This window comes from Zootoca vivipara, chromosome 14 (assembly GCF_965207765.1).
Source record: "Zootoca vivipara chromosome 14, rZooViv2.hap1.1, whole genome shotgun sequence".
Classification (NCBI taxonomy): Eukaryota; Metazoa; Chordata; class Lepidosauria; order Squamata; family Lacertidae; genus Zootoca; species Zootoca vivipara.
The window spans coordinates 11416760-11428920 of NC_142597.1; the positions used below are offsets into that span (position 1 = coordinate 11416760).

Here is a 12161-nt window from a genome sequence, read left to right on the forward strand (position 1 = left end):
CTTCCTTTTTATATATAACTCACTTTATTCATATAACAAAGAACTGTTGGAAAGACAAAGAGCTCAATGTGGCACTGGACCTGCCACCTGGGCAGCTGTGGCCTGGGTGCCCTTTATTGTTGAACTTGGCAAAGTTCCATTTCCCCTCTCTTGGCTGCTGAAATTGACAGGCTTATTAATGGGAAAACTGCAACTTTGGTTAGGTCAGGGTGGGGAAACGTGCAGCTCTGTAGCTGTTGTTGGGATACCAAGTCCCATCATCCTTGACCACTACCTATCCTGGCTGGGGCTGATGGTAGTTGGGAGTCCAGCAGCAGACGGAAGTCCACATGTTCCCCACTATGGGGGTGAGAAACTAGCTGGAATAACTGTTAGGAGGTCGGCTGCAACCTTTTAATAAAGAATTGCTTTGAAAGCTATGAAGATTCTAGCCCTTGTGGAGAAGAAAACCTTGGGCAAGGGACTTCAATTCAGAAACGTTTAAGCTTGGCTGCCACCATGTACTTTGAGCTTCACATAGTACATCTGTCGCCGCCCCTTGCTCAAATATTGTTCCAAAGCTGGAACAAGTCCTCTGAATTCTGCACACACCCTTTCCCAAAAATAAAGGCTATGATCCAGCACAGTGATAGAATACTTGCAACCTACAGGGTTTTTTTTTTAAGGAGACGAGTGCATATGCAACTGTGTACTAAATTGTGCCTAAGGGTATAAATCTGAAGATACATAATGCCACCTATTCTTTTTTTTTTAATTCTCCAAATGCATTCAGGGCAGGGAGCATGGAATTCTGGGTCGCTGGATGTTGGCCAGGTTTGCGTTCATTCCCTCCCTATTCCTCAAATCTCATGCCACGCTTTTAAACTGGGATAGCCAAAGTAGTTCCCCCTAGAAATGGTTGGATCCCAATTCCCGCCTGGCCAGCATGGCCTTGGCTACCCCTGCTACAAAGAGTACTGTTCAGGGCAAAAGTGGGGTGGAGGAAGGAATGCCAACATGCATGAGTTTCATGTAATCAGCCAGGGGAGAGGATTCTGTTCTTGGCCCATTTTCTGTTTCAGAGCCCAGCTCAGCTACTCTCCTCCTTTTCCCATTTGGCAAATGTTAGGTTGCTGTAGGATTCGACCGATACCCCTTTAAAGCAAGCGGAGTTGTTAACCCTCGAGATGTGCATCTTGAGAAGTGGCGGAAGGCAGGAATGGGGGAATCTGTGGCCCTCGAGACAATATTGGGCTGCAGCTCCCATCAGTCTCGGGCAGCACAGCACAGGAGTCAGGAATGGTGGGAGATGCTGTCCCAACAGCCATCTGCAGAGCCACTGGTTCCTTGGCCCTGGGTGTAAATGCTAAGGCTGGCATAGCCTGCTAAATGGATTTCTCGGTGGGCATAGCCTGCTAAGTGGATTTCTCAGTGGATTCTAAAAGCAGGTGATGATGCCTACTGTACTATGATAATCCAGCTATAGGCATCTGCTCCAGGGAAATGGAGTGAGGAGAAGCTTTGGGAATGTCTTCAGAGTGTTCCTGGCCTACAGTCATAGCAAGCTGGCTGCAGCTAATCGCCAAAGTTCACGGTGTACGTCTCTGCCGTAGTCATGGGGAAAGCGGTGCCCGTGGTCTCCTCCCAGGTCTCCTTCACTGTTACGTCATCGGCTACTGTCTCCCACTCAGTCACAGTTTCTGTGTAGATCTCTGTTTCCCAGGTGGTGGCAGTTTCGGTAGTGGGCGGCTCCCGGCTCCAAGGCGGGAGCGTGGTGCTGCTGAACAAGAAGGGGACCTCTGTGGTTGGGAGCGTCGTGGGAGGAGCGCTTGTGGCGGTGTTGCGCAGGCGGTTGCGCATCTGCTGGCGCAGGCGAGCTCTCTGCCGCATCCTCATCCTCCAGCGCAGGCGCTCCCTTTGGGTCATGGGCCGCCCCCCCGGCACAGGTCTTCCGAGGGGCCCGTTCCCGTTCATGGCCATGATCTCTCGGATGCGCTTCCAGTTGGACCGCGACAGGATGAAGTTGCACTGGGTGGCTCCGATGTCGTAAAAGACGCTGCAGGTTTTGATGCTGGGGTTGTAGCCCTCCGCTCTGGCTGTGACGCGGTATTCGCCCGGGTTCAGGATGCGCCAGTAATCCCCACCGCTTGCTGAAACAGACAAAGACATGCAGCGTTTGACAACGGTTCTGCACACAAGAGGGATTTCTAGTTCAGGGGTCTAGCGTATACTCTGGATGCAGAAAGGCTTAGGTCCAGTCCCTGGCATCTCTATTTAAAACCATCTCAAGTAGCAGGTAAGGTCTTTCTGCCTGGGACCTTGGAGAACTGCTGCCAATCAGAGTTCGCAATACTGGGCTAAAAGACAAAGGGCCAGTCCTGGTTGATGGTAGGTTTCTGTGCTCCCATAGGATAGTTTTGGTGTTTCCATCTTCCCATGCAGGCAGATAACGGGGAGACAGATCTATAGCAGGGGTGGGAACTTGTGGCCTTCCAAATCCTATTGGACTTCGGTTTCCCTAAGTCCCACCTAGCATGACCAACAGTTATGGGATATTGTAATGCAACAATATCTCCAAGGCAGCAAGGTCTTCGGGCATTTGAAATGGAGAAAGTCACGTAATAAGGCTTGTCTGTAAGCTAAGAGTCCTGCACACAAAACACGTTCTTCATGCCTGCTGCTACTTCATTTAGTAACATGCGTGAACGAACCTGCGTTACTGAAAACAAGTGGGCGGCTGGCAAGGAGGTATTTGGCAAAGGCAGGAATAATTTTAAAGCGGGCTTTGTTCCTGATGTTTTGCCAACGCTAAGGCCAAGGTAGGCCAAGTGTTCTTCAACAGGGGTGGGGATCCCTTTTGAGTCTACAAGTTGCAGATGTGTAAGTCACAGGAATAGTTTGGCCAGGGCCCACATGTGCTCAGGCCAAGAATTCACAAGCAGCCATGGCAAACAAAAACACACCTGCAAGCCTCTTGAGCTTTGCAAAGCGGTTGTGCCAGTGATTTAGAAACTGGAGAAAGCTGGACTGGATTCTTCCTCTGGTTCCCCATGTTCAGCTCTCTTCCTTTCCCAGTTACTGGGATGTCAGGCATCTAGAGGTTTGCTGGCTCGACTGCAGGCCAGTTAACGTATGGAAGAGCCATCTACCTTTTTTCTGTTCATTACCACATTCCTACCTTCAGTATTCCAGACATACCTGTTTGCACGTCATGGTTGATCCCCACAACAGAGATGGAGGCATTTGCAATGGGGTCTCCCTGCTGGTCTGTCACGGTCCCCTTAAGGCCCCGATGTACCTGCAAGGAGGAGGAGATTTCAGGCAGAAGGATTATTTTCAAGTCCCTTATATCTTTTCTAAAACAACAAATTGCAAGGCTGCTTACATAAGTCCATATCCCTGTAAAATGAACCAGCCATACAATTTTTTAAAATGTATGCCGTTTTAAAAAAAATGCAGCATTAAAAGAAGGAAAATCCAGAAGCTGTTTTGAAAGAGCAAAAATCCACCAAAAAGCTTTAGGGGGATTTCCATCTGGCACCTGAAACATACCTGTTTGTTTCACCTGGCACCTGTTCTTCCACAGTTAGAGTGCCGCAAAAGAAAGGGTCTGACCTTGTCAGCCCCCTATGGAGCGTTCACAGATTATCTCAGTATATGAGCAAGGCAATATTCCTCCAGGTAAACTGCTCCTAGGCCACTTAGGACAAGGTAGCTGCCCAAATGCTACCTGGGACTCCAACTCCCATCATCCCTGACCATTGGCCATGCTGGCTAGGGCTGTAGAGAGTTTGTGGAGTCCAACACCATCTGGAAACCCACAGTTTCCCCACCCTTGATTTAGGGCTTTATTAGTCAGAGGTCAGCCACTGTAGCCCTTTCCTGAGTTCCTTCCCCCTGCCATGTGAGGTGGGCTGGCTTTATTTATTTTTAGTTTCTTTTTTATTTCTTTATACTTTTCCAGTTTATACATTTCACTAATTTCACAATCATTTTGACATTTCAAAACTTGACTTCCTCCCCCCCTTTCTGCAGTCCCTTAAATTTATTTTTAATATCTTCTGCATATTCAAATTAACTTACTCATTTATCTCTTCCTTAGGTATATACTCTTATAAAACTGCAGGTTATTGCACTAATCCTGCCAATGTTTTTATCTGTTTGTAATTTATCTGTAAATATTCCATAAACCATTTCCATTCTTCTGTAAAAGATGTCTTGTTGTCTTGATTTCTTACTCTTCCAGTAAGTTTCGCCATTTCTGCATATTCCATAGGTTTTTGCATCCATTCTTCCTTCGCTGAGACTTCTGCTTCTTTCCATTTTGGGGCAAGTAACATTCCTGCTGCTGTAGCAGCATACATGAATAAGTTTCTATACAGTTTAGGTAGTTCTGTCCCTATAATTCCCCAAAGAAGAATCCCCCCCAAGATGCCTGCATTCAATGCTCAGGGGCAATGGGCAGGACTAGCCAGTGTGCACAATGTGTGTGTGTGAGTCGCAGAGCACTGCTCCTGCCTGCACGCACGTAAGTGCCATCTGCACAAGTGAAACATGAAGCAGGCTTGCTAGAAGAGTTTGGATTTGATATCCCGCTTTATCACTACCCGAAGGAGTCTCAAAGCGGCTAACAATCTCCTTTCCCTTCCTCCCCCACAACAAACACTCTGTGAGTTGAGTGGGGCTGAGAGACTTCAAAGAAGTGTGACTAGCCCAAGGTCACCCAGCAGCTGCATGTGGAGGAGCGGAGACGCGAACCCGCTTCCCCAGATTACGAGTCTACCGCTCTTAACCACTACACCACACTGGCTCTCATGAAGTCCTCTGCGGTCGAGTCTTGCAGGCTGTTCTGGCTTAGGCCAAAGCACTCATCCCCAAAGCACTCATCTGCCTTCCTCCTCCCCCTGCTTTTAAAGCAAGGGTAGGGAACCTTTTCCAGACCAAGGGTTGCCTTTCCTTCTGGGCAACCTTAATGTGCATGTGGGGGCCGGGGAGGGGCACAAATGCCAGTGGTGGGCAGGGGTAGTGGCAAAAGTGAGTGGTGCAAGAGAGAATGATTCTTACCACCCTGCAGCAGACTAGATGCAAAGGTCAGAAGCTCCTACATCTCCATCTCCCGTCCAGGCAAGGACATTTGCAGCAGAGGGCCTGGGGGTGGGGCCTGGAAGGAGGGGATGTTCCCTGGGGGCCCAAATTAAAGGGGGCTGCACCCCCTTTGGGGCAGTCTTTGGAGAGCCACTTGCCAGGGGTGGGTGAGGTGAGGTGAGAGGCAAAAGAAGGTGTCTGTCAGGCAGCAGAGAAACCAACCCCCATGGCAGGAATGGACAAGACAAGGGAAAGTCCTTACCATCTACTCTTATTCAAAATATCAGAGAGAGAGAGGCTTGGGAATGTGGCCTCTCGGAATAATGGCGTTGCTCCGAGCGAGTCTCCCCCCCCCTCTCCCATTATGCGTCTTAACTACGGGTGCTGAAATGTGCCCTCTTATTTCTGAGGTCTCTGCTCTCCTACTTTCAATGCCCACCAGGTTCAGGGAGAGGGAGGGTCTGGAATGCTTTCTAAAGACACTGTGTCCTTCAGCTGTTACACACCCACACCCACACACCGGTGCTGCTTTTTCCTCCTCTCCCATTATTTCCCAGCTTTTCCTCATCTGCCTCTGAGCTGTGACCTCCCTCAAATCCCTGCTGTAATTCTGAACTTCTTCACTGGCGGTCTCCACCATTCCTCCTCTGCCCAGTCCCCGACAACGTAGTAATGATTGTCAATTTTACTTGTACGGCTTCTACCTGCACCTTTCCAGCGAGATGTCGTAGACTGGTTGAATGCAGAAGAATTGGGGGGGGTGATAACCAGTTGTAGAACCCCTGCAAGGGAAGAAGGCTCAGAGCCCAGGGGATCGGTGTTGGGACGACAATGAGTGGTCAGAGGGAGAAGACTGGAAGGGGGTGTCAGAAGCTGAGGAGGTAACAGGGCTCAGTGAACAGGGGGAGTCGGTGGCAGAGAGAAGTCCAGAATCAGAAGCAGGAGAGGAGGGAGACCAATAGGCAGAGGTAGGTATGGCTGGTGAGCAGGCAGGAATGTCCTCCTCCTGCTGCGACAAGCTCCTCTCTAGTCTCCCAGAACTAGGAGAGGCATGAAGAGAGTGGAGGAGAGGTTAGCTTCATGCAGGCTCAGACTCAGATTGCTTGGGGGAAACCCTGGAGAAGAGGGGACTTAGGCAGCCATGGGGAGGCAGGGACCTTCAGCCTCAACAGCTACTGTGCTCATTAGGCCTGACACTCCTGTGCAGACCCCTTTTTTCCTATTAAGGGGACTCCCAACGTGCTCGGTGGGGTTACTGCTGGCTCGCTCCTGTCGCCAGATATGCCAGAGGCAACATCGGAGTTTCAGGACATGTTTCAGCCAGGCAAAAACACTCAGAGTGTGAAGCAGGGCCAGTGAAGGGGTGTAGCCTTGGGAGAGTCCCTAGGGCCAGGCAGGGAGGCCTGGGGGGCCACATTCAGCCTGAGGTTCCCCACCCCTGTTTTAAAGTCAGCATTAACTTTAGTTCCCAGAGTGCTCCAGGTGAGTTGTTTATTTGCCACCCACTCTGCATTGCTCAGGGGTCCTGGCCTCCCATCATCGCCACCCGCAAGCTGGACCCTTCCTTACCTGTTCCATGAATGTCAGCAATGATTCCCTGTTGTTTTCCCACTCCTGTGGCAATTCGCTTTCATGGGGGAACTTGTCGCACCCTGGGTAGATGGACAGCTCCAGGCAGTTGGTGTGGAGGTAGCTGAAATCATTCATGGCTGCAAGGAAAGATGGAAGAGGATATATCGCCGAGATGTGGTGGCAGCCATTAGCTTAAAGGTAAAGGGACCCCTGACCATTAGGTCCAGTCGCGGACGACTCTGGGATTGCGGCACTCATCTCGCTTTACTGGCCGAGGGAGCCGGCACACAGCTTCTGGGTCATGACTAAGCCGCTTCTGGCGAACCAGAGCAGCGCATGGAAACGCTGTTTACCTTCCCGCCGGAGCGGTACCTATTTAGCTGCTTGCACTGCGTGCTTTCAAACTGCTAGGATGGCAGGAGCTGGGACCGAACAACGGGAGCTCACCCCGTCGCGGGGATTCGAACCGCTGACCTTCTGCTCGGCAAGTCCTAGGCTCTGTGGTTTATCCCACAGCGCCACCCGCGGCCATTCGCTTAGGTGGCTTTAAAGAGGGGATTAGAGAGAGTTGTGGTCTATTAATGGCAACTAGACATGATGGGTGGACCCTCTGGGTTCAGAAAACCATACCCCTGAATGCCAGCTGTTTGGGGCGAACAGTGGAAGAGGGCCGTAGCCTTTCGACTTCCTAGAAGCAGCTGACTCGTCACTGTAGGAAGAAGGATGCCAAATGAGACAGACATTTGCTGTGATCCAGCCTGCTCTGTGACTGAATAGATCAGTATTCCCCAACGTGGTGCCCCCTAGATCTTTTGTAGCCCAGGAGGATCTGAACTGAGACAGGCACAGAAAAATCTAGCACAAAAAAGTAGAAGTTGACCCTCCCTTGTGTCAGGGAATGAGAAAAGCCCGCTAAAGGCAGGCTTTGTTTGGCATTGGTAGAGAATGCAGAAGTTCCCATGATAGATCGCTGGCATCTTCAGCTGAACGGGATCCGAAACAAGTGATGGGAAAGACCACGGCTGAGGGCCCAGGAGAGCTGCTGCCAGTCAGAGTAGCCAACACCAGCTAGATGAACAAATGATCTAAGTCTGCTTCCTTCATAAAGCTATTGCATCGCAAGGAATTATGCCAGGCTGACCCCATATTAAGAGTATGCATTCATTTCTAAAATGTATGTAACCTCAAATACATCCTTATTCATTTTCATGATTAAAAAAAAATGAGAATCCTTTTAGCAACATAAGCACATAGGAAGCTGCCTCTAGCTCAGTACTGTCTACACTGACTGGCAGCAGCTCTCCAGGGTTTCAGACTGGCAACATTCAAACCTGGGACCTTCTGCATGCAAAGCAGATTGTCTTCCACTGAGCTATGGCCCTTGTCATCCCATTCATTTCTCATAAAAGGGGTTCCTGACAGCAGATAATTGTACTGCATCGCTAAGCAAATTGATATATCCAGCGTTCTGTACAGAGGGGAGTGCTCTGAAAGGGGCACAACACGAAAAACAGCTCCATCTGTGTCATAAAAACCCCATTTTTAATTGCTTATAAAACAGAGAACCTTTGCCCAATCTGTGTGAAACATGGCAGGCTTTCGTTTTTTTTAAAAAAAACACCCGAAAAGGCTGTGCCATTTGGCTGGAAAACACCAAAGTTACAGGCACCAAAGGACAGGCTGGTTTCCTACTGTGAAGCAAAATGCGACACTAATGAATGGGAAATAAGAGGAAACATTTCTAAGTGTGCATCCCTGTCCTGCACATCCTTACCACCCTCAGTGACTCACATTATGCCCATAGGTTGTCTCCATTCATCCCACCTCTCCCCCAGTCTTCAACACTTACTGCCCACCCGAGGGTGCCACTTGGCGCCATTGACAATCCCCATCCCGTTGGTCATATCCTGAGAATGGCAACCTCCCCGGAAGGTATCGGTCATGCTGAGGTGGGCCGAAGCATAGGAAATCGCCAGCCAGCGGAAGATGGCGTGGTCCGGAGTCTCCCTGCTTTCCGGGTTCTCCTCTTCATAATCATCCAACACTGGAGGCGCCACTTCGTTCTCGTTGACAGGGCGAGCCATGTCATAGGGATAGGAGACAAGCTTCTCCCCACCCTGGAAGTTGGCGCCAAGGACAAAAGGGTTCTTTTCCATCCAGGCCATGATAGCTCTCACCTCCACTGCCATCTGGAGGAGGGAGGAGGGGAAAGGAGAGGGAGAAAAGGGGGGGCCACACAGCACAATTTCAGGTGTGAAGGGCTGTAGTCAAAGTGGGGCCAACAGGTGCAGAAATTTATAGCTCAGGGGCAAAGCACATATTCTGCATGCAGAAGACGACCACAGCCTCAAGCCCTGGCACATACTGTTCTATTTCAGTTTTAGTTTTTTATTTATACTTTTCAAGTTTATACATTTCATTAGTTTTGCGATCAATTTGACGTTCCAAAATTTGACTTCCTTCCCCCTCTTTCTGTGGTCCCTTAAATTTATTTCTTAATATCTTCTGCATATCCAAATTGACTTAATTTGCTCATTTAATCATCTACTGTAAATATACACTCTTATAAAACTGCAGGTTATGATACTAATCCTGCTGATGCTCTTATGTGTTTACAATTTATCTGTAAATACAGTATTCAATAAACCATTTCCATTCTTTTATAAAAAGCTTGTTATCTTGATTTCTTATACTTCTGGTAAGTTTCACCATTTCTGCATATTCCATAAGTTTTTGTATCCATTCGTCCTTTACTGGTACTTCTGCTTCTTTCCATACGTGAATAAATTTCTATACAATTTAGGTTGTTCTGTCCCTACCATTAAAATAATCAGGTGGCAAAGTCTTTTGTGACCGAGACACAGCCAGTCAAAGGCATCAGTGTTCTTTATCTGTAGTTAAAGTAGGCTACTGTTGTGCTGGGTATTATAGCTGTATCTCTGCTCAGGGGCGTAGCCAGGATCAAAACTAGGGGGGGGCAAGCCATGGTCATTCAGGGGCGGGGCCAAGGCACAGAAGGGGAGGGGCCACAAAGTGGGCGGGGCTAAAGGGCCAACGGGCCTGATGACATCGTGGCAGTGGCAACAGCGGCCACCTTGTGCTTCTGGGGCTGGTAGCGTTGGCGGCTACCCTGCTTGGCTGGAGAGGACGGGAGGGTCGGGCAGGCGAGAGGGGGTGACAGGGTGGGCGAGGGCGAGGCAAGACACGGCCGCAGCCACGACGGCTCCGAGGTGTTGCTGCATATCAGCATAATATTTCAACCATGGTTCAAGCCCCACCTTAGGAAAAAATCCTGCATTGCAGGGGGTTGGACTAGATGACCCTTGTGGTCCCTTCCGACTACAATTCTATGATTCTATTGATATATTACCATAGCATATGCATCATTCTGCTTTCTTGAATTGTCCTACTCCTAGGCATAGCATCCAACTCCTAGAGGCCTAGGTGCCCCCCCCCAATTACTGGTAAATACCGTATTTGAAAGAGTCATCCCCCCATGTTGATGGGCTTTCTATGTGGGGCTTATCTGCCCCCCCCCGTATTTTATTAAGGATGGAAGAGGGAGGGAAGGAAGGAAGAAATAGAGAGAGAGATAACTCATATTTGTGGGTGTCTCTGGATGACGCTGTGATGCTGGAACTCTGCAGCAAGAGGACAGGAGGGTCGGGCAGGCGAGAGGGGGTGGAAGGGCAGGCGAGGGCGGGGCAAGGCATGGCCGCAGCCACGACGGCTCCGAGGCGTTGCTGCATATCAGCATAATATTTCAACCATGGTTCAAGGAAAAAAATCCTGCATTGCAGCGGGTTGGACTAGATGACCCTTGTGGTCCCTTCCGACTACAATTCTACGATTCTATTGATATATTACCATACCATATGCATCATTCTGCTTTCTTGAATTGCCCTACTCCTAGGCATAGCAGCCAACTCCTAGAGACCTAGGTGCCCCTCCCCCCCCCAATTACTGGTAAATACCGTATTTGAAAGAGTCATCCCCCCATGTTGATGGGCTTTCTATGTGGGGCTTATCTGCCCCCCCCCCCGTATTTTATTAAAGATGGAAGAGGGAGGGAAGGAAGGAAGAAATAGAGAGAGGGATAACTCATATTTGTGGGTGCCTCTGGGTGCCTCTGGGATGCTGGAACTCTGCATGTACAGGAGCCTTGTAAGCAGCTTTCTCTCTGCTTGATTTACAGCAGGCACGTCCAACAGGTAGATTGTGATCTACCAGTAGATCACTGGATGTCTGTGGTAGATCACTGGTAGGTCACTGGCACCCCTAAAAAAAGCTCACCCAAAATTTTCCTCCTCCCTCAAAAAAGTTGCACTATGACCTGAAGCCCTAAACAAAAATGGACCTCCCTCCCTCCTAAAAGAAGCTCAACAAGTTTGACCTAAACCCCAAAAAACAGGGCTTCCCTTCCTTTAAAAAAAACTAAACAGCTTTGACCTGAACCCCCCAAAAGGGGGTAGATCACCCCCAGTTTTAAACTCTGAGTAGATCAGAGTCTCTTGGGAGGTGGCCACCCCTGATTTACAGTATACAGATGCAGGAGGAGGGGCAGACTGGAACACCAATGCTTTTTATAAACATCACTGTGTCTGTCAAAGCTACAGCCCCCCCTTTCTTATTCACTTCTTTTTAGCCTTGCAGAGCCACCTTAGTCAAATTGAATCCCCTGAGTCTGCACCCTCATTAAATCGCCAATAGAACTCTTAATGCTCCTGAATGCTCATTAACAGCTCCCACTTAAGAACAATAGGGTGAAATGGTCAGCTATCGAATCTTGCCTGGGGATATATGCTCCATTGTCTTAACTGCTTAACTACTGGTAGCCACTTTGCTTTATTTATTTGATGTGTTTTTGTTACTGCTGTGTGTCCCCCCCCCCAGCAAGCGGAGACTTAGCTGCTCTTGCTAAAGCAAAGCCCTTTCCACTTCAGTTTTTGGAGGGGAAAAGTGCTGGTTATGGTCTGTAAAATACATTAATTTTTTTGCTTCTAGGGGGGCAGCTGCCCCCTCCTGCCCCCCTGCCTACGCCCATGTCTCTGCTTTTATAATACTGTTTTGTTGTTTTTTATGCAAATAAATAAGCACTCTCACACACAAGCAAGCTGTGGCCCAGATGGGATAGGGATCAGGTCACTTCCTATTAATTAATTTGTTTGATTTGAAACCTGTCCTCCGGCAAGTTTCCAAGCAACTTGGAAAAAAAAGTTATGATTTCAAAAAAACTAAAGCAAAACAAGAACATTTACACATCCTGACATAAAAGCAGTGAGTAGAATTAAAGCAAGCGCAATTTTTCAGTGAGCACTGTTTATTTACCCGAAGATTTTATTGTTGTTGCTGTTGGAAGAACCAGCTCTAAGATTTTGTTGTTGCAGAAAGAAGAGGCATTTTAATATTTGGCACAGCAGCTTTAATCGGAAGAACACGAGGCCGCTTACAGAACAGGGAAATTTCTGGCTTAAGCAACGACATCTGTGCTTCTTCCAAAAAAAGTCTCAATGATTCAAACTCTG

At 48.8% G+C, this 12161-nt stretch overlaps 1 protein-coding gene across 2 annotated transcripts in view; it reads right to left on the reverse strand.

Annotated features, from left to right (window-relative positions):
• Position 1: 1 nt before the first annotated feature.
• Positions 2–12161, reverse strand: part of AEBP1 (AE binding protein 1) — a 50613-nt gene continuing 38453 nt past the window's right edge. For both annotated transcript variants that reach the window (XM_035139151.3, XM_035139152.3), the window contains exons 19-22: positions 8486–8825; positions 6634–6773; positions 3178–3277; positions 2–2129 (exon numbers count right to left, since the gene is read on the reverse strand). In XM_035139151.3, the coding sequence (XP_034995042.3) occupies positions 1555–2129; positions 3178–3277; positions 6634–6773; positions 8486–8825 (1155 nt within the window). In that variant the 3' untranslated portion in view covers positions 2–1554. The remainder of the gene's footprint in view (positions 2130–3177; positions 3278–6633; positions 6774–8485; positions 8826–12161) is intronic.